The sequence below is a fragment of the Pyrgilauda ruficollis genome, unplaced genomic scaffold (genome assembly GCF_017590135.1).
Source record: "Pyrgilauda ruficollis isolate IOZ18807 unplaced genomic scaffold, ASM1759013v1 scaffold4, whole genome shotgun sequence".
Lineage (NCBI taxonomy): Eukaryota > Metazoa > Chordata > Aves > Passeriformes > Passeridae > Pyrgilauda > Pyrgilauda ruficollis.
Window position 1 is genome coordinate 22,274,756 of NW_024525489.1, and position 21,527 is coordinate 22,296,282.

Below are 21,527 nucleotides of genomic sequence, written 5' to 3' on the forward strand. Positions count from 1 at the left end.
TTGCATGGTCTTGGCATACATAGAAACAACGCTGAAAATCCTAGTACCAAATGTTCTCCCACATTGATGGGGACTATGACCCTGCAAACAGTTGTTAGGATCATTCAGTGTAAGCTCTTCCTGACACAAATGTACAAACATGGTACCCTGCTTCAACTGCTGAGAAATAAGGTCAGCAGAGACCTTTACTTGCCTGAGGTTCTCCAGTATTACAACCCCAGGCACTATAAAATTAAGAAAGAGATGTGACTTAAAAAGAGTGTTAATTATTATACCAATTCATTTGTGGTTCTTGTCCTTCATGGTGAGTGTTCAGGATCTTTTTGCTACACACGCCCAAGTGTCTTCCTTGTTCCTAAAGCCTGCATTTTCAGCAAACCCAAACATCAAAAGACTTTTCAGAACAACTCTGAGAGCTGGCAGCATTTCATATTTCTCATCTTTCTGGTGTGTACTAACACCTAAGGGAGTATTTGCAAAACCCCGAGATCATCATCAACAGCCCTTCGGGGCTTTTCTAGCTACCATGCTGTGGTTACTTTCTTCCTTCAGACCTGGCTTTACAGACCATTTTGTGGCCCGTGGCAGGCAGGCAGGTCATATGGTGTTGAGTCATCATTTTTGTTTCCAGATCCCTCCCTCGGTCAGACACTGAGACAAAGATGCCCAGACCCTGACAGAAGAAGCTGGGATGAAGACATGGGCACGAGCTCCTGATCTGTCTGCTTGAGGAATTACTTCCCATTGAGAGGTATGGAAGACAACCAAGTGCCATCCTGACAAAGAGAGCCACTAATGAGATGAAATACAGCAGATCCTCTGAAGGCTCTCTGATAAAATGGGAACCACAGTTAGAGAAGTTTGAGAATCCCTGCTTTCAAGGCTATAAAGTTAACTATTGGTTAAAAACTCCAGCATTCACATATTTTCTCCTAAACTGCATTTTTTTAGCTGAGAATATAAATAGGATGCTTATAATGACTTGTCAAATCAATTGCTTTAAATTAAATCCTGAATGATAAGAAAATGTTAAAGGTAAAAGTAAATATTTTATTATGGCTGCATCAGATCTCCCCTTGTCCCCAGTCCAAGGAGTGATGGATATTTATCAGTATTCTAGTTACAAACCTCTACACTACACTCTTACTCTCCAGCTGTGTGCTGGACTCCTATTTTATGTAGGACACTTATAAAAAAAATTAACCTCACCATGGATCTGATAGAAAGAATACAGCAACTTCTGTCATACTTCAAAATACAAGAAACTAAAATCAGTAAGAAATCTCTTTTAAAATGGAAGAAATTACATAAATAAAATAATAACATGCTTATTAGAGTTTTTAAAATACCCAAGTGCTATGCTGAGGACTCCATATGTATCTATAGGTAGTATCTGGAGTACATATAAGACTTGTGAAATGTTGTACTGGCTCTTTTGTGCAGAACATAGATTTCACAAATACAAAAAAGTACATGAGAAAGTGCAGGACAATACACACACATTTTTTCCAGCTAAATAACTAAAGATCAAGACGCAATGCATTTGAAAAAGTGCTTCAAAAGACCATAATAGGTAACAGTCCTACTAAACAAGCATCCAGTCAGCATGGAAATAGTTTCTGATTTACGTGTTTTTGTAAAATTAATTTAAAAAATCAAACAACCTCAGCACGTGAGAAAGTAAATATGTTGAAAAAAACCACCCTAATATTTGGATACAAGTGGCAGGCTCATTTCAAAGTATTGAACTTTAACTGAAGTCAATTAATCTGTTTTACAAAACACAACACTGGATTCAATATGCTTTAAAACCTATAATTTCAGTTAAAGATGGGCTTTAAGTTTATGACATCAAATACCCATATAACTTAAAAACACAATTTACCCACAAAGTAATCTGGACCAACTAACTTTTTTTCCCCCTGGACATGAAGAACATTTTTTGGATCTACAACACTATTTATTTTTGAAACACCAAAGCACCTTTTGTTTCCAACTGATATGGTTTAACCTCTCCATCTCTGATGACCACCAGCACTTAATACCCATCTAAAGTTCATTGTTGAAGTCACAACCATTATGCTTTCAACAAAAAATTGCCCATATATTTAAATCCTTTCAATGTCACCTACAACACCAAGTATTACAGACTTCTAAAATCTATCCTCCTGAAAACAAACAAATAAAATAATTGTGGAGCATCAGTAACCAGATAGTATTCTTAAATTTCAGTGATCTAGTCAATGGAGCCTTCCTCCATGTACTGCGCTGTTTCATGCAGTACATGGCTTTAGCTGGCCAAATTTTTTTCCCACTGAATCAGTAGAACAGTGAAGATCTTACTTTTTTCCTTTTTTTTTTCCTTTTTTTTTTTTTTAAGCAGTGGCATATCAATGAGGCACAGATGTGTATTCCAACTCTGCATGGATGAGCACACTGTTCAATAGTGCTGGCTCACACGGTATCAGGGCAAGTTATCACTTCCCATGAAGGCACTCTTATCACCAGGGCCCAGAGAGGTGGCTGCAAATCGCAGCCTTTTTATTTTCAAGGCAGTTTTGCTGAACATTCAGGCTTCAAAGATTCACACTTCCAAAACTCTATAAGAGTTTGTGAACGCTCAATTTGCCAAAACTGTTTACAGTGTAATTGGGCACCGTACCTGTGTCCATGAGATAGCGAAGGCGCTTCTCCACCAGCGCGGCACGGGTGTCAATTTGCTTTTGCTCATTCTCTAGTGCTGCCAATTCTCCTACAACATACTGACTGGTGTCTTTGAACCCTTTCTGTTAAAGAGAACAAACAAGAAGAAAAAACATCACTTGTAAGTTGCATTTTTCCTTTCCACAAACACTTAGTAAGGCACTTACCTAAACAACCAAATATCATGCTCACTACCAAAAAGCTAACACATTTCATAAACTTTACAATTTTGCCAAATATCCTTATTTGTTTATTAAAATACCCTGGGTTTTTTCCTTAGGGAACATTTGATTTTGCAGTTTTTTTACTAGCTAGCAGTTATTTTGAAATTCCTTTAATTTATTTCTAAGTGCATAAAAGCTGCTGTAACAAAGTGCCATGAAAAGAAAGGTAATACAAATAAAGCACTATTTAATGTGCCATTTCTACTCCATTCAGGTCTGATTCAGTTTTAAAACATTAACTTTCAGGGCTAGAAAAACTAGCACAAGAGTGTCCAATGACAATTAAAAAGTGGGCTTTTAAGATTAAAACCAAACCCCAAACAAGATCCCTGGCTTGTTTAGCTCCTCTGAGCCAAATGTAGCACTGAGGGCCCCCAGCCTGGGCCATCCTGCCCCTCTGGGTTTCCCTGACTGAAGGAACTGGCCTGCCTACAGGATGATCTCTAAAAACACCACTAATTAACTCCAACTCTTATCCTGGAAAGTGGCGACAAGGCCCTGGGCAGGCACTCAGGTGCACAGGGACCAGCCTGAGCTGTCCTGCCTCTGCACCAACCACACCCGGCCAGGAGGCAGCCCAGGGATGCCACGTTGATAAATCCTACTGAACCTTACCAAGAAAGCTGTGGGAACACTCTAACAAGCCAAGTCTGCCTCTTGTACCCTGTAAATCCTCAGCACTGCCCAGCACACGACCACACAGATCTCCAAGCGTTTCCAAAGCCACTTGCCCGTCTCGCAGGAGCCCAAGCAAGGGCAACCCCTAAGTTATTCTCATGTGGCTCAACAACTTTCACACAGTGTTGTGGCTGTACACAATGCTAAAATGTAATTCCTGAAGCATGTTTTTGCATAAGTTAAGAAAAACATGCTACTCTTTCCAAGTAACCTTCCATGAACTTTTTTCCTCCTACACCTGACCCAGAGCCTGGGTGAATGTTTTAAATAGGTTAAAAAAAAAACCCTGACAAAATTATTTCATGTTTCATCTACACCCTGTAAAGGAAGAGACAAAAATCACTGTCCTTGCGAACAGAAAAATACACAGGCTTTTTATTTTTTGAGATTTATTTCCCTACTAGAGGCTAACTTGTTGCTGCACAAGGGTCTCACACTTCCACTGAACACTTTCACTTGTTTTTCTGTAAATGTCTGAAATAATCAATTCAGCTTCCTATTCAGGCAGCAGGCATAATAAACACATCAGCATATTAGTTCAAATAAATACATGCTCAAAATGAAAGTTAACAGCATGGATGAGCACCCAGAACCAGCAATGAGCACAGAACTTTGAAATTTGGGGTATCCAAGGACATTAATCTGGTCCCTCTCTTCCTACACAACAGCCAACAGTAGCATCCCTAATGGAAAACCTTCTTCTACCTGTTGTATAGCCAGAAAAACAGCAACAACAAAACCAAAACTCCCTGAGAGCAGACCCTGAAGACAGAAAAAAAATTCAGTCTGGGGAGTTGAAGTGATGTGCAATATATTGCCTTTCATCAACTATAATTAATTGAAAATAGTATGAAAACTTCCCTAATGTCAGCATGTATAATTGTTAACAATTGCTATTAGAAGATGAAAAGAAATGCTGTGTCAGGCTGTAATATCCCAAGAGTTCATGTGTATCATCTGCATATATAATGTGAACTCACTGTGCCAGACCTTTTCAGCTCTGCAAAAGTACTACTGGGCTAAAAATAACTCCGGCTTGTAAAAAGTTCGATGTTTTGGTGTAGATATGACAGCAGTACAAAATTGCTACTCCGCTCCAGATTGCCTCAGCAAAAATGACAAATGTGTTCAGATAAACTGTGGAGACCAACAAACAACCACCCTCAAAGGCTGTGTTGCGCTTTCAGACAAAAAAAATTCAGGTTAAAACTTGGTTCTTCCTGCTTCTGTCCCGCAGCTGTCCATCAAAACCAGCTTTCTCCCTGCGGTCTATCAAATATTTCCCTCACAAATCAATTTTACACATGATCAGCCCATACCCCTACTGAGCTGAACCTCCCCGTTAATTAAGTGAAGAAATTACCATATATATTATATTAATGCAAACATCATTCAGCTAGTAATTCACGGCTGATCTGGATAATGGAAAGGTTGAACACCCATTAACCCAAGCCAACAAAATGGGTTGGCTGAGAAATTCTAGCAGGTCTCATGTGACTCTTCCCTCTAACTGCAGCTCTGCGGTATCTGCTATTGTAATAATTAAAATCCTCCCGGTAGATCAATACTGGAATCTCTTTATGGGAAGTGCCCTGATGGAAATGTCTCAAGGAAGCTGGGGCTGTGGAACTCTGAAAAATTCATTTTTTTTATCTGACAATTATCACCACACTGCAGACTAATTCAACAGTGCACCCCTCTCACTCTGCTTTGAATGCACTGGAGATTGACATCTAAAAAACCCTAACATCTCATTTTAACAAATAAAGGCACTATTTCCACATACAGTTTGGAATTATCAGCAATCATGAAACCAGACAAAAAATTAATATACATTAAGCACTTCATCTTCTGATGGCTTCCTCTGAGTCTCAGCTATCGCAGCCTTCTCCTCATTTCCTCTCTTTGTATCTTCCTGTATTGATCTCTGCCTTTTCATCTCTTGAAAAAAGGGAAAAGACATGTAAAATTATTATAAAGCTTGATATTTATGTATTGAAATGTGGACTTACATTATCGGGTTTTCATATATTTATTGTTAAATATTATTAAATCATAAGATGGGAAAACAGGTTTTATATTTTCTCCTACCTGGTCTGCTCTCCACGTATTGACTGAAAGACTGGAGCTGAGTTTTCCTGACGGTCGAGTCCTTGCTGAACACAACGGGATTTCTAAACCGTTCTGCTGCTTTTTGTGATCGCTCAGCACGATGTTCCTCTGTTCCATTCTGCTGGGAAAAAACCAGACACACAACAGTTTCTTTTGTTTACAAGCGGGAAGACATTAATTTGAAAGGTACGTTTTTTTGAGGGGACAGGACACAGATTTTACAAAGTGGATTTCACAACTCGGGCCGTGGTTTATATTGGATGGAAGACTCAGCTGCGGGGAAAGAAGTAGAACAGTGATTAACTTTTTTTTTTGTTTGTTTGTTTGTTTTTGTTTAATATGTGGTGGCAAGGACTGGCTTTTTGCTCTGTGGGCACCCTCCTGCAGAACTCTCTACTACTTTACCAAGCAGACCTCTTCACTGTGACTGGCATTTGCCAGCGATGCCCATTTTAAACAAAAACTCGCTCCTTTGCACCTTTGCTGTGCCAAGCCCTGCGCGTGCTGCTGCCAAGTCACGGCGTCTCTGCCCCTGAACACGATCTGTATCATTTTAAAGCGTGTTACCTTCAGCCTCTCTCCCTGCCCGGTACAGAAATCTGTTGTTTTCTGTAGTCCCATAGACTTGTATGACAAGAAGAACTAGTTTCTAATTTTATGCCCATTGAGATAAACCACTAATGCTGGATGAAGTCTAAAAGGTAGGATTATAATGCTACCCCACTGAACTGCATTTCATCAGCTATAACTTTCCAAAGCCAGATTTGTAAGTAAGCCCTTTACAGCTAAGGAAACTACAATTATCTTTTCCAGGGCTTCCTATGTTAATACTGGTAACAAATTCAAATGATTCTATCAACACAAAATATCCCAGAAGACTGAACCACTGTGGTGTGTGGAAGCTGCAGATACCGAGGTGCTGTGTACCAAACAAATATTTCATTTTATACCTAATCTTTTATTATTTTTATTAAGTGTTTTGAAAGTAAATAGGGAAAGGCTAAGATGCATGACTAATAGCTAAGCCTGCTGAATGCTGAAACTGGTTATCAAAAGCTACCAAGACTTTGCCCTTCCTCTGCATTGAGACAATCGGTAATGAGGGAGTTCTCCAACGGCCTATTCTCTCGCCTCAAGGAGGCCGGGGATACACAATCCCCAAGGGAAGGTAACAGTTTATCCTTTTCCACAAACACAGAATGCCTCATTTAGAAACCTGTAAACTGCATTTTATTAAAAAACAAATCCACCTCAATGCCAAGAGCTCCATGAGAACAGATGGACACCATATATTCCTTATAACGCCGCCTTTCAACTCTTCCTTAGAAAAGACGCACGCAGAGATAAACTGTGAAGTTGCACCTTTTTGTGGGAGAACCTTAGAAAAAAAATCAACTCCTTCACAAATGCTTTTTATAGAGAAATACAATTTTTGTTAGGTTAGATGATACCAAATTACCCTAAGAGGCAGCCTGTTGTCATTTCACAGAATTAAGGCTTAAACAAGTAATGCTTATACCTCTGGATGACTTTTCAGCTGCACTAGTCAGGTGGTTATAAGATTTTGGTTAAATAAAAGGTGGTTTCTTGTTATTAGTAGAATAACCATCTGACAGCCTAAACTAGAGTCTTTACCAAAATAAACAAACATGGCTAATTTTTTAGGCCTGGCAACATGCTAAAATATCAGTGTGATTAGCTAGTAAATCCCATTTTAAGAAACCTTTTTATGACTGGGGACTTCTGCCACTTTACAAATGTATTCCTCTAAGCCCACTAATTCAGTTAGCCTTTTCAATCCATTGTATTATTCTTGGGCCAGCTTCATTTTGCATTAAATCCACTGCAGAAAGCTAAATTGAACGCAAAAATCAGACTTGATCCAGGCTTCCTTTTGTTCAAAGATAGAGACCGAAAGTCCTCTGCTGCTGCCACACACTTTCATCACCAATTTATAGGAACCGACAGTGTAAGGGAAAAGCAATGAAAGTCATTGTTTTGGGACTTCAAAGCATCTCTGTATCTGGGGAAGGAAATCCTTTCAGTCAGCAGCGCTCTCCCCACAGACTGCAGGTGGGTGAAAAGTTATACCCAACTGGAAGTGCCCCAGAGCCATAGGGGTATTAATGACATACAGGGACTATTTTTAAAAAATAGAATAGCGAGAACAAAAGGGGTCTAATTAAGAAAATTAAATGGAAAATTGATTGGTGGGCACTTTATGCTGAAGTGGTGAACATTAAGAATAGGCAAAGTGCCCATATACACCACATGCTCATGTCTGATTTCCTCAGAAGCACTCATCGAGCACCCAAAGTATGTAAGCCTTTAAAGTGTACCCCAGCTTAATTTTAATGTAGGAAAAATAGAGGACGAGGACTGGGAGGGAAGCAAATCTCTGAGAGTCCAACCCCACTCCCATTCAGGTCAGGTATTCCAGCTGCTGATTGCACCAGCAGCAGGATGGAGCCCGTGCTGCATTTCTGATATCAGTAACAACGTGAGCAGGCAGAATTGAGAGAGCTTCGTATAGCTGTTAGTGTTCTGCCAATGACAAGTATCAAGATTAAGGGAAAAAAAAAAAAAAGTGTTGATCAATCAACAGGAAAAAACTCAGTGCACTGCAAACCTAACTGCACTGCCATGAAGATTTTCTGTGATTCTGACTCGGAAAGATTTGGTAGGAAATTATTTTCATCCTCACAAAATACACACCCTTGATCATGACACATAGGTACCAAAACAAAAGCATTAAGCAAAACTTACCTTAATGTCTTGCTCTGAGCTATCTGTTACAGTTTTCTGAGCAGCACTGGAGAGTGAATTTGCCACCTGTGGCTGAGCTTCTAGGAGCTTCTTCAGCTTCAAATCCACCAACTTACTGTTTTGTTCTGCTAAATATGCAAATACCACATACAACAGAGTGAGATGCATTTCAATGCAGGCTTGCTACAACAATGTAGCAATTTAAAAGGTAGATTTAATTCACTTTGCTATCATTTTGAACTTAAAAAAAATAGAAGGATTGTTTTTGTGATTAGGATTGGTGCAGGTTTGTGTAACATACACAGATTTTTTTCTTGGAAAACATACATGACACTTAGCTGAACAAGTAAACATGCTTGCAGACAGCAGATGAAAAACACAGAGAGTAGACAATGTTTAAAGTTACTCCCAATGGGTACATACCTATACTTTGGTATAAAAACACACTTAAAAAGCCATTTATTTAAAGATGACAATTTATCATATAATTTACATACTGATAACCCCTCAAGTTTCTGAACTACTAATTCATCCTGAGGCTTCTCAGCATAGCTTCTCATAAAATTTCAGTATCAAAAAAGACTACTTTCTAGTAATAATTTACTATGATTCATAGAATATGTTGAAACTAGGAGTCATAAAATGCTTCAGAACTGCACCAAAGGGACAGACTCAAAGTCTGCTGAAGCCCTCAAATTTTTTAATCAATTTTAGCAACTTGGATCAGAGCCCAAATAAATAGCAGTTGAGAACTTTACCTCGCACTAATACTCATTCTGTATGTGAATGTTGACTGTATGAATTTGCAACACACCTACACATGGAGTTACCTACACACACACACGTGTAAAGAGGAGGAAGGTGCTAACAGCAAGCTGCAGCACAATCTGTGGAGCTGTCCCTGGGCAGGGAAGCAGAGGAACACTGGAACAGAAGCCCCCAGACACACACTCTACATGCAGCCCCACGGGAGGAAGCACTCCTGCACAGGAGCCAGCAGAGCACCACCTGCACATGGGATGCACTCACACCTGGGCCTTGGGCCACAGGCAGAGGAAAGAGCAGTTCTGTGTTTTCCCACATGCACAACCTGAGTTTTTCACTGCAGGGTGGTGACTTCTAGCTGGTGTGGAAAGTAGAGTCATGACTGTTTAGCCACACAGCTCCTTCCAAGGTTTGGAGTGCTCCAATGCACATTAGCCAAAACATTTTTGGCATGTGGGCAGTCAAATGCTGCCTGTCTCCAGCAGCAATGGGCTTGGCTGGATTATGAAAAAAGATAGTTTCCCTTTCCTCTGGCACACCCAGTCAGGGTGTCCTTAATTGAGGCTCACATGTAAGTACATGCACATTCTCGTGGGTTTATCCATAAACATCATGTAATAACCATGATATAAGAGGTTCACAACACGTAGAAACACAGACAAATAAAGACAGCAGCAGTACTTAAAACCAAGAAGGAGTAAAACCAAGTTTTCTCTTCTTGGAGAGAGATAAGAGGGGCTAAGATTCAGCAGGGGACTAATTAAGATGGTCCATAATGATCCCCAATCTGAAATGTCACTTAACAGTTATACTTTTAGGTGTTCCCAGGAGATTCAGCCTATACTTGGTATGACTGGCAGATTTAAACCAAAATCCATATAGCTGGATTTCTACCACAGCACTAGACTGCTTTCTGTATTACTGCCCATCTTCTTTCTTACTTGTCTGTACCTCTGGCTATCGTGCAAAATGATGTCCCAGGTCTTTTCCAGGATGTCTGCCCATGGTGGACATGGAGAACTGGGCAGTGGGTTTGTATGCATGAAAAAGTACCTCTCAGAGAAAAAGGCCCACAGAAATAAATGTTGGTGGGTCACTGGGCAATGGGACAGGAATATTCACTTATTCAGTTTATCTTCCTTCTAAAATTAACCAGTTTTTATTGGAATATTATTTGACAGGATTCTGATTTAAGTAAGCTAAATTCAAGTGCTGGAAACACAAAAAATATTTTTTCTTATGTGTCTGGAAATCCTCAAATAGAAAAAAATAAAGGACATCACTCAAAACTTTTGCATGCAAACAAGACTACAAAGTGCTATACAGACACCACTGTTGGTTTAATTTACAAAGAAAAAAACACTAAATAAGGCTCTGATTTAACATATTATGGACTACACATTTGGATCTAGCTGGTATGGGCAGGATCAAGCTAGAGGATGCTGAAGATAGTCTCTCTTGTACTGCTTGTTTCAAGACACAGTCCTGTGCTGGCCAAGCTACTCCAGGCCTGAGCTAACTGCAGGATTCCAACATATTCAGCAACACATTTATCACTTAAACTCTGGCTGGGCTTGAAGATTTTTGAAAGGGGGGAATAACACTCCTGTGACTTCATGTGTTTATAAACCCCTTGGTATTTATTTGAACACTGTTAAGTAAATAGGACTGCTTCTACTCATATTTATACCTCCATGCCCCCCACGGGGGCAACCAAGAACTGGTCCTCGTAAGGAACCAGAGAGACACCAAGTCTATATGAACACAGAAAGACACATTTTCTCCTCTCCCCTGAGCAGATGGGCCAGGATGGCAGTGCAGAGTGGCAGCTGTAGTCACCCACACAATTGCTCATCCCTCTGCCTACGTGGCACAACCCAGGCAGGGTGCTTTCAGGTGGCTCTGCTCCACCAGTGTGGCCTAGGGCCCCCTTCCCCATCAAAAGAGCAAGAGACATCTAAATCTGACATTGTTGGAATTAATTTCGTTAATTTTAAATTTCAACTAAACATGAATGCAGGATATTAAACATTAGGGTTTAAGAGACCTGAAAAGGCACACGGGAATAAAGCTGACAGAGAGACAAGCAGCACATCAGTATTTATATGATGATGGAGTGTTAGTCATGCAAAATACACAAAATAGCCATTATTTAAATTACCCATTGAATCAAGGTCATTTTCTAGGTTAGTAAGTTCATCTCCACCTCCAGTAACAGAGCATTCAGGAGCCTCCTCATTAGTATCTATCTCAATATTATCATCATCCTCATCCTCATCTGTAGGAACACACAGCATTAAGGTTAGTATTTTCATATGTACATGCAACACATCACTCAAAAAAAATGAATGCTTTAGGAAACAAGCTGAGTTAGGATAAAAATGCAAATAATTAAATAAGTCTGGAAGGAGACTCCAGTCTGTCCACTTCTGGATGTGTCTTTAAACTGAGGCAATTCATTAAACATATGGGGGTCTCTGCTGGAAACTCCTGCTCCAATAAAGACAGAGTCTGGCCTCAGCAGGGGCTGTTCCCTGCGCTGAAACTCTGTGTAACTTGAATCAAAATGGTTTCCCCCAGGCTCCCAGTTCTCCATATTGCAGGATGGGTGCCAAAACTGCCATGTGGTAGGTTCAGATGGGTCTGGGCAGCAGAAGGACCTTGAGCTCCTATCTCCTCAGAAAGGCTCCAGGTACTGAGTTCCCAGCTTGGTGAGACTTGCTGCTCCTCACCTGCTCCTCCCAGGATGTACCTGGGATGTACAGTACATCCCAGAGCAGTGATCACTGCACCTTGCCTAGGTTTTAAAGTCTCCTTCTGGTACTAGGAGGAATGCTACCACCTGGAACATCTCAGTAAGCAACTCTGTCAGGTGCACAGAGAGCACACTCATGCCTTGTTGCTTTCCCAAAACCACAGGATGGGCCAGGCTGGAAGAGACCACCGTGGTCTGCTCCAACCTCCCTGCTCAAGCAGATCCAAGTCATTGATGAATAAGTTAAAAGTGCTTTACTGCACTACTTTTCATCAGCATTGTTTGTAACCTACACACATTTAAAAAAAAATAACAATTGTAATTATATTTTTATGGGAACTTTCTACCAAGTTTCTCAGAGCAGCTTATGAATATAACACATAAATGAGCCCCATAACGTCTTATGAAGTAGGCGATTATTATAATTACAATTATGATGATGATGTAGGTAAATTATGGCACAGAAAGAGTAAGTAACCTGAAGAAGATCAGATAGCAAGTTCTGAATTGTGAAGCAGATCCCAGAAAAAATCCTGACTCACATTTTCAATACAAATATATAATGAAATTCAAGGCCATAAAAGCTAGATTAGTACTTTCAAAGTAAGTAGATACATTGTATTTACTCACTTTTAGATCTCATATCAAATGGTTTCTACACTTGTTCAGAATTCCACTAACATTTTTTTCCTATGTACACATGCATGTGTGTAAAAATCATAAAAAGGAGTAGGCTAAAGTGCATCTGAAGAAACAAGACAGTAACTAAAGACACTTTAAAGTATCTAAGACAGGACAAAAAAATACAAATCATAAATAAAGGACATAGGTATATTCAAACAACATATAAACAAAAAGGATCCTAAAGATAGTACCAAGATGCCATAATTCTGAATCCCAGAGGTTTGGACGCAGATTGGTGCTGACCACTCAACCTCATTCCCAGCCCTGGAGCTTGCACTTTAGGCCCACACTGCTGTCATGAAGGTCATACAACTGCATTTTACTCTATCCCTTTATTCCCACAGCACCTATAATTCCCATTTCAGGAGCCTGTTGATTTTTTTATGCCTACTACTTTTTTCTAACCAGCTGCTCCCTCAATTGCCCTGTAACTAATCAACATCTTTCACAGACCTCTGCTGATACAGGGTAAGGCTCTTGCTGCCACAGACAGCAGCAAAGAGGTTCCCATGTCAGTGTCCCACTTATCCAACATCCGTTGTGTGTGTGATGGAGCAGCAGCCTGTGAAGCAGGACCCCTGTGCTTCAGCTGAGCACCATGACTTCCCTGGGCTCCCCTCCATGTATTCTCCTTGGTCTCTAGAAGACACAGCTTTCTTCCAAGCTGCCCCAGACTGAGCCAGAGTGATGGAGAAGAACATCTCCTTGCAGCCAATCCAAGATCTGCGACCAGACCTGGGACCTGACAGACTGTGCTTCAGGTGTGTAAGTGGATGGGCAGAAACACTCCCAACTCTCTGAGACACTCCCCTCTGTTTCCACTTAAACTCACACAGGTGATCCTGGGATCTGGACTCCTGCTGCTTCAGGAAGTGCAGAGATAAGTGAAAAAAGTAGAATGGTACAGCATGAGCTTCATGAAGCGGAAAAAGGACAAAAAGTAAAGGGATAAAAAGCAGACTGAAGAGAAAACAGAGAATGGTAAAGCAACAACAGCAGCAATTTTGATGGTTTTGAATTTCCTTCAAAGCTGCTCTACCGTTTCTGATGAGGAGCTTTGCACACCATTATAAATCCTTCATGATGGTGTTGGAGAAATTCAGTGGCACTCAGGCCATGGTACTCCCAGATACATCCTGGAGTTCACAGGGGCACACTGAAAGCATGACTGGGCTACTGTGGACATTTGGAAGAGGTAGAAGGGAAGAAAGAGACACCCTCATGGCAGTGGGAAACCAAATCCACCTGGAGCCTAAAAGCAGGCAATGACTTTTGGAATCACCCAAGGAGTCAGCTCACAAGGTCAGCTCACAGCTACTAGTCATCCCACCTCATGCTAGATGTGTCAAAACAATCTAAACAAGATGACAGGATTTAAGACTCCGGCATACTAAGAGAATGCTTATATTAGATTATTTGATTTTCTTTAATTTAATATAGCAAGATGAGATCAGAGGCACTGCCTTTGACACCACCATTTTAAGAAACAAAAGAGATGGCAATGTGGAAGACACCAGTTTCTAGTATCAGATAATGACCTGACCTAGTATTTAATTTAAAGTTGGCAGACTTTGACTGAATATGATTATCAGGACATTTACACTTTATTTTAAAAAAATCAATTAAAAGCAGTAATTTGAAGTCATTTCAGAATTTTTCAAGTATCTTTAAAAATCTAGATTCCTTGATTTAAATTACTCTAGGGTTTTTTTCCAGTTCAATGTTCTTTCAGTGTATTAAAAGGGAAATGTGTTTAGGCAGCATGTTACAACAAGATTTTGCAATTATAAATGATAAAAGGAACAACATGACGAAGAGATAACAGATATCTTTGATGAAAAGAACAAATTGCTAGTGTGAAAAACTTAAAGCACTTGATCTAGAACCAGGGCAGATATTTAGAAAACGACTGAAGGACTGAAGTACCGCTTCCTTGGAAAGTATGTAAATGTGAATCCCAGAAAAACAGTACAGCTTTACTATGTCATGAAGGAATGAACAAAATAAAAGCTAAAGGATTGAGTCAACAACTTAAAAGCACTGACCATCTCCTGCACAGCATGGATTGCAGACTGGACTGGAGAGAGGGAAATAAGTATCTTTTGGAGCTCTGTGGAAATGCCAGAATATTAGTGGAAAGGGACCCAGAGGCATTTTATAGCCCTTATGTCTTACTACTCAGATTAAGGTCAGGCCTAATTTGTTGTTAAACTGATATTCTCGTGACTTGGCTTAAGCTTGTCCACACGCAAAGGATTTGCAGCTGACTGCATCAATTTCTAGATTAAATGAAAAAGGAATAATTTTCATAGTGAAGCAAAAGCACTGATGGGGGCCGGATCACATTACTGGGAGAAGCTGCACGAACAGCACTTGCTCTTCAGGGAAGATATCTCCAGCCCTCAGCATTGTCTCTGGGAAATCCTTCAGGCTTGTGGATTTTGAGATATTTAGTATATTTACTTCCAGGTACAGAGTTCTCTTTAAGGCTACAGGATGTGACAGGAGCCTGGGCACAGTAATAAAGGCAGCAAAGGCAGGGAATGGAAGAAATGCAGAGTCGAAATACTGGTTCCGTGTACAAGAAACCTGAGGTCAGGACAAGAAATTACAGCAGTAACTGTCGACAGATAGAAACACTGCCTGCTAAAAATATTAAGGACCTAACACTCGCTCCATGAGTTGGAGACTAAGCATGATGAGTAAGGCTGTGCCACCACATACACTCCCTGAAGATCATTGCCTCAGAAGTGAGACCTTGAACATACCCTGCCCTCACCACCCCCGGGTCCGAGCCACTTCCTCACACCGATGCCAGCTCAAATAAAGGATGGAGATGTGCCAGAGAGTAAAGAAAACACACCACCCAAATCCCAGAAGAGCAGACGGGTGCTCCACTGCTCAGGGACAATTCCTAGATAATGTGTCAATTCTGTTGTCCTGGTGCTGCTAGGAAAAGGGAGGATATTTGGATCTCTATCTCGATACTGTCCCTGGATCCATCTCAAGGCATCCGCTTATCGGCCCGAAGCTAATAGGACATCTCATAAATTTGAAGCTGCCATCCCAAACCCTCTGGCAGTTGGCAGAAAGAATTTCTGCAGTATTTTCTGTCTCACATGCCAAATAACCTATGAAAAAGACTGGATTTCATAGCTAGGGATGCTTATCCAGGAAAGTTTCAACTTGCCATAGTCATTTGAGTTTCTCAGACCTTGGTTAAATAAAACCTTTTAACAAAGAATATTGCAGCAGTGCCAAAGCGTGAAATTCTTAATAAGCACATAGAAACAATGAAAGAGATCATGCTTTTACCTACAGTTGTAAGGAAGAAGTTAAGTCTTTAAAGACTACAGAATCCCAGAGCTGAAATGCCACTTTCTTCTGAAATAATTGAATTGAGAGTAAAATTATTTGGTACATTCCCTTTTTGTAAATCAAAAAGTAATTGCAATCAATGCAGAAGAAGAGATTAATGATGTATAATCGACAAGAGAGCTCAGAAAACACAAGATAATAAGCTTGTCTTGGGTATTGTGTAGGGAATACAGGATTCTACACAATAAAAATGTGAATGCAGTTAGGGGAAACATTCAAAGTCCAGCAGTAATAAAGAGACTGTCTATTAAATCCTAATTTTTGGTGGAAATTGAAAAATCAAAAAGACTAAACCCAGAAGCAATTCCAATTAATTTGGTCTGTAAAGTGTTGGTGCCATTTCACAGAACTACTATATTTTAGAAAAATTAATTTCTTCAGGGGAAATTTGGTGTAGGACCTGAAAATACTGGTGTGGTAGAATTATGTGGAAGAAGTGCCATAATGAAAACTCTTTGAGAAGGAGGAAGCAGAAGAAAATGCTATAAAATGCACACTGACACGAAAAGAGCAAAGAGGGATAAAACAAGACAGAGACTGAAAACTTTATGTCCAAGAGAAGTTCAAAAAGATTGGCCAAACTATTGCATGAGCAAAAAAAAAATGAAGTAGGAAGTAAAAATCAATTCAAAAGTAGAAAGCTGGGAAATTTTTGTGCTGGATAAAACCCAATAGGTAGAGTGGTGATTGCTTTATAAATGAATTGTCATCAGTGCTGATACTGTCTGCTCTTTTAGTAACACTAAACTCTCTGGCTACATACGCAATCTCCCCCTACAAATACAGTTTTCTTTTAATATATATGCACAGCTATCTCTCTGACTGCTTATAAATTGCAAGAAGGGCAGGAAGAGAAATGGCAAAATACAGAGGAAAATATGAACAGGATGATCACATCCCAGAAAGCAGCACACTGGGATATTTAGCAACTCTACAACTGAGTCACTGCAACAAAACAGGGCCACTGTTATCCAGCTGAGCACCCAGGATAGAACCAGACAGAGACCTTACTTTGAGAGAAGGTATGGCAGGAACAGCTATGCACAGGCATGATGACACAAGGAGAAGAAAGTAATGAAATAATGTAGGATGGGGAATCATGAACTGTGAAGAGGGATGAGGAACACCCTGGCCTAGGTAACACCCAAGTCTTGTGTCATTTGGCTCAGCCTTACTGCCATCAAGGATATAATTTCTCTACTTGTCACAAAAGAGAGTTATGTTGGCCAGCTTGGTTTACTGGGCAAAGAGAGCAAAATTGAAGACCAGACTCAAATGGAGATGTACAACTCGCTGCTTTCTCTTTGGTGTTAAATGGAACAGAAGTGTAGGGCTTAGGGGCCAGTAAGACTGTATTTAAATATTTAGGCATACAAAATGCATATAGTAGAGAAGAAATATTTTTGTTGACTCTACATGCATTGTCAGTACCAAGCTGGATTTTCCTTACACTTTGGCTTATGATGACGAGTTAGTTTGAGAAACACTATTTCCTTTAGAATATTAGAAGACATTAAAAGAGCAAGAAACCTGCACTGAAACGTGTGCTCAGCACCCATTTGAATTTGAGTGACACTATATTACTCCAGCTCATAGCAATGGCAGGTATATGAATTTTAATGGTATTTCAAAGTCAGCTTAATAACATTATAGCAATGTTACAACTCAAAACCTGTAAAAGCAAGTGGTCTGTCAAAAGACTGCCATTTAAAGTCAAAAGGTTGTTGCCCCTACCTCCCACAGACTATCTTTAAAATTCTCTTCTTTTGAACACATTTAATATAAAACAACACTTCTGAAATATTTCAAATGTTGTTTTTTCCCCAAAATTATATCCATGTTCCTATATAAAAATATATATTGAAGAGAACCAACAACCATGAAATTCTAAGAAACTGTGAGTAATGAGAAATCTGTAAATAATGGGCCAACAGGAGCTACTCGTTCACACAACATATTTTTCTTTCAATCACATGCATGCTTTTCTTTTAACTGTTGGAAATTAGGTGACACAACACAGATTTAGGAAACACATCTATGGACAGGTCTTTTGATACGTTCACCTGATGAACAACAACGTTTTGAAGTGCGAATAAAAGTGACACCCAAAAAGGTCTCTGGTTTCTAGGTTGCCATAGGAATAAGATACAAGGTTCCTCAGCTCACCTCCAGATGCCTTTGACCTTTCTTTCAACTTTTCTGCAGCCATTTCAGTGTAGCTGGGAAGTTCTGACATCTTCACTCCAGATCGAGCTTCTGCTATTAGCTGACGAGCTCTCTCTCTCAGCTGCCGACGCCGCTCTTCATCTTGCTGCTAAGATATATTGAACAGTTGCCAACTCAGTAATTGACAGAAATGCAATTTCATTCTCAATCTGATCATCATGATAGGAACTGGTTTACAGCATGGTGCTTGGCCCACATTATAAATAGGACGCTCGATATCAGTTGGGTGTCACACCACAATTTTTAAAGACATCCATGCGTCAGATTATTTTTTTAGAGCATTCCCCAAATTATTACTGCATTAGAAACCCGATGATTTGCAATGTAAAGCTTTTATAAATTGTGTTTTATAAAAGCACCTTGATGAAAATTTGCAGACACTTTAGTCTCAAAGTAATCACACCCAATGAGTGATTTGAATGAAGATTTACTGTGGTTATAAAATGGTTTTACTAAATTGAATTACTCATTTGAGTAGTATTCTGTCACAAAAATGAACTGAGAAGCCAGATACTGCTCTTGGTTACTCCAAGCACCAAGCTGACTTCAAAGTATAAAGTGGCATCAAATCTGAGGCATGTTCTTTGACTTCAATGGATATTTTTCTTTAAAAAAACCCAAAAAAGCTACTGAAAATTACTGAAAGAACAATAGATGCTCTCAGAGCAGAAAAGACTTTGCATCCCTTTAAAACATCCTGCTAGTGGGGCTTTGGTCAATAATTAAGGGAATCATACTGGAACCATGCCAGATAGTGCTGTCTCACGAAAGCTCATAAATTAGAAGCATGATAATATTTCAGTTACATAAATAAACAAAGTTCTGCAGCACGACATTTTGTAAAAGGCTAACCCACCATGATAAAAAAAACTTCAGAAAAAGATCTGTTTAAACGTATCTATAAGACTTCATTGTCTCCATAAGAGAAACTATTTCAGTTTTCACCATAAGCATGGGATTTTTGCTAAGTTAGGACTGTTCTTCCCCTCCCCAGAATATCAGAAACGCTCATGAAGTGCAAAGAAGTCGGCGCTTGGCTTAAATGTAACCTGCCAATAAGTTTATGTATTATTGACATAATGACCTGGATAAATCCTAGGTAGAGACTGTTGACCTGGACTAAGTGGAATATAACAAACTGCCTAATTTTGGAGAGCCATTCTGGCAGCCTTCCCACCAACCCAGAAACTTGAGCATCCCACACCTGCAGAGGCTGGTGAGAGCTGTTGCTAAGTGCTATTTAGTTTAAGCAATCATTAATAAAACAAGTGCAAAATACTAATTAGGTACATTTTATCCATTTCCATGTAAATTGTTTGTTTGTAGCTATTTACTCAGCATTGTTCTCGGCACAATAGAAAAAATGCAAATGACTGAATCAGAATGCAGCCCTAATGGGACTTTCTGTTTATAACCATTAGCCCAGAGGTGTGCTGTAATTCAATCCTCCAGCAGAAAGATTTAGCCTCATTAACAGCTTGCATGGGCAGGTTACAACTCATAAAACCCTACAGTAAACAAAGTATATGGACACAGCACAATATCTCGCCTCTGAGTGACAGAGTCCCGACTCCCTATCAGATTGCCTTGATTTACTTTTCTCCTAATGTCCTCCTCGGGAAAGACAATTCTGCCTGGGCCCTGCGAGGCAGCGGGATGGCACATGGGCTTTGTTTGCTTTCTCACCCTTTAACTTCCCAGAAGGCACAGAGCAACAGTTCTATCAAAAATTTATTTGGTAAAGTACACATTAGAAAGACAACTAGAAAGCTTCTCCTCCGCGCCCCCCTCCCCCCCCCTGCACTATCATAGATCAATTTAATTTAATTTCTAGCCAGCCAACTGACACAGCAAACAGTTTTATTTCGACCCACAGTATTTGGTAACATTAATTACATTGAATTTTACTTGAAATAAAACTGCTCAGATCTCCAATATTCCTAATTCCTTGGATATAGGAACTTAAATGACTTCTAAGAACGAATGTACAAAACTAAGATTCCCACACGGTTTAACGTCAAACAATTTAATCTACTTCAGCACGTAATTTAAAATAGGGCCAGTGTTTGTGACAAAAATACCCTAAACTGAGCTGGCTGATTTCTCCTTTCCTCCCCTCCTCCTGAAAGAGAACTTGCATCCTGAATTATTAGCATAGTCATTAACATCCCGGGGATCTCCAAGCAAACACAGATTATGGTGGCTTGTGTTTGTGCTGATTAAGCCAATCATCACCAGCGGATAAGGGAAAAACCAGCCTAGTTCTTGCTTAAATTCAATTCAGGTATTTGAACCCTTCGTTACCGAGCTTGGCAGAAGAAACACTGGTAAGAATGGCCAATGAAACTGAGAGCAGAAAAAGCAGAGTAAGTTTTGAGGTACAGAAAAATAGTTAAACGGCATATCAAGCTAGAATTTGGAAAGGAAAGGACTTGAGAGAGGTACAGAGGCACAAACAAAAATATTAAAAAAAAAACAACTCAGGAGATATGAAAAGAAGCACTGCACCAAGAAAGGACCAAGCAAACACACATACAGTGACTTATTTTTTCCTGTACAATTGAAAAGAAAACTCAGTAAAATCTTCCACCCTCTGACATGCCAAAGAGACATTACAGTTTTCTTTGTTATTTCCCCTCCAACTATTTTGTAATGGTTTAAAGATCTGCCATGCAGATGCACAGTGAGGAAAACTTCACTATTTAAGGACAAACTCTTCAAGAATAAGTAATGTAATTCCTTGTTTCCCTCCTATAAAAATGTATTGGTATGCAATTTTTATATTTCACAGTTCACTGACATCTCGGCAAGCTTTCTTCCACTGCTTCAATGGTGCTACTTTTAATTTTATCCTCCTTAGTCCTAGTAATTAAAGTGATCAGCAGTGGCATCCCAACGGCTTTGACACAGCTACAACCCCCTAGCTGACTCCGGCTTTTAAGGGAAAGGGGAAGAAAAAAAAGGACGGGAGTTTCATTTCACTGGAACAAGAAAATCAAGCTTCTCCAATCCTCAACTTTATCCAATTGTTCTTTCAGCAGCCTTTGGATCTTAAGAAACAAATAAAAATGGCTGCCATTAGGGGGTCCTGTTTGTACTCGCCGCAGACGGCAGTGACTGACATTACTTTGGCCAAAAATTATGCCGTGGATTTGGGAAGGTGAATTCGAATGTGAAACACTGGCAGGGCAGTTTCCGAGATCATTACACAGCCAGCTGAGAGCTGCCCAACTCAG

General features: G+C 39.8%; 1 protein-coding gene across 9 annotated transcripts in view; it reads right to left on the minus strand.

Moving 5' to 3' along the window:
- EHBP1 (EH domain binding protein 1) overlaps positions 1-21,527 on the minus strand; it is a 205,350-nt gene that overhangs the window by 33,816 nt on the left and 150,007 nt on the right. For 2 of the 9 annotated variants that reach the window (XM_041477088.1, XM_041477081.1), the window contains 6 exons: positions 18,232-18,379; positions 11,410-11,526; positions 8,484-8,611; positions 5,697-5,838; positions 5,440-5,546; positions 2,663-2,786 (listed from right to left, as the gene is read on the minus strand). In XM_041477088.1, the coding sequence (XP_041333022.1) occupies positions 2,663-2,786; positions 5,440-5,546; positions 5,697-5,838; positions 8,484-8,611; positions 11,410-11,526; positions 18,232-18,379 (766 nt within the window). The remainder of the gene's footprint in view (positions 1-2,662; positions 2,787-5,439; positions 5,547-5,696; positions 5,839-8,483; positions 8,612-11,409; positions 11,527-18,231; positions 18,380-21,527) is intronic. The other 7 variants (XM_041477089.1, XM_041477083.1, XM_041477082.1 and 4 more) reach the window with 7 other exon arrangements.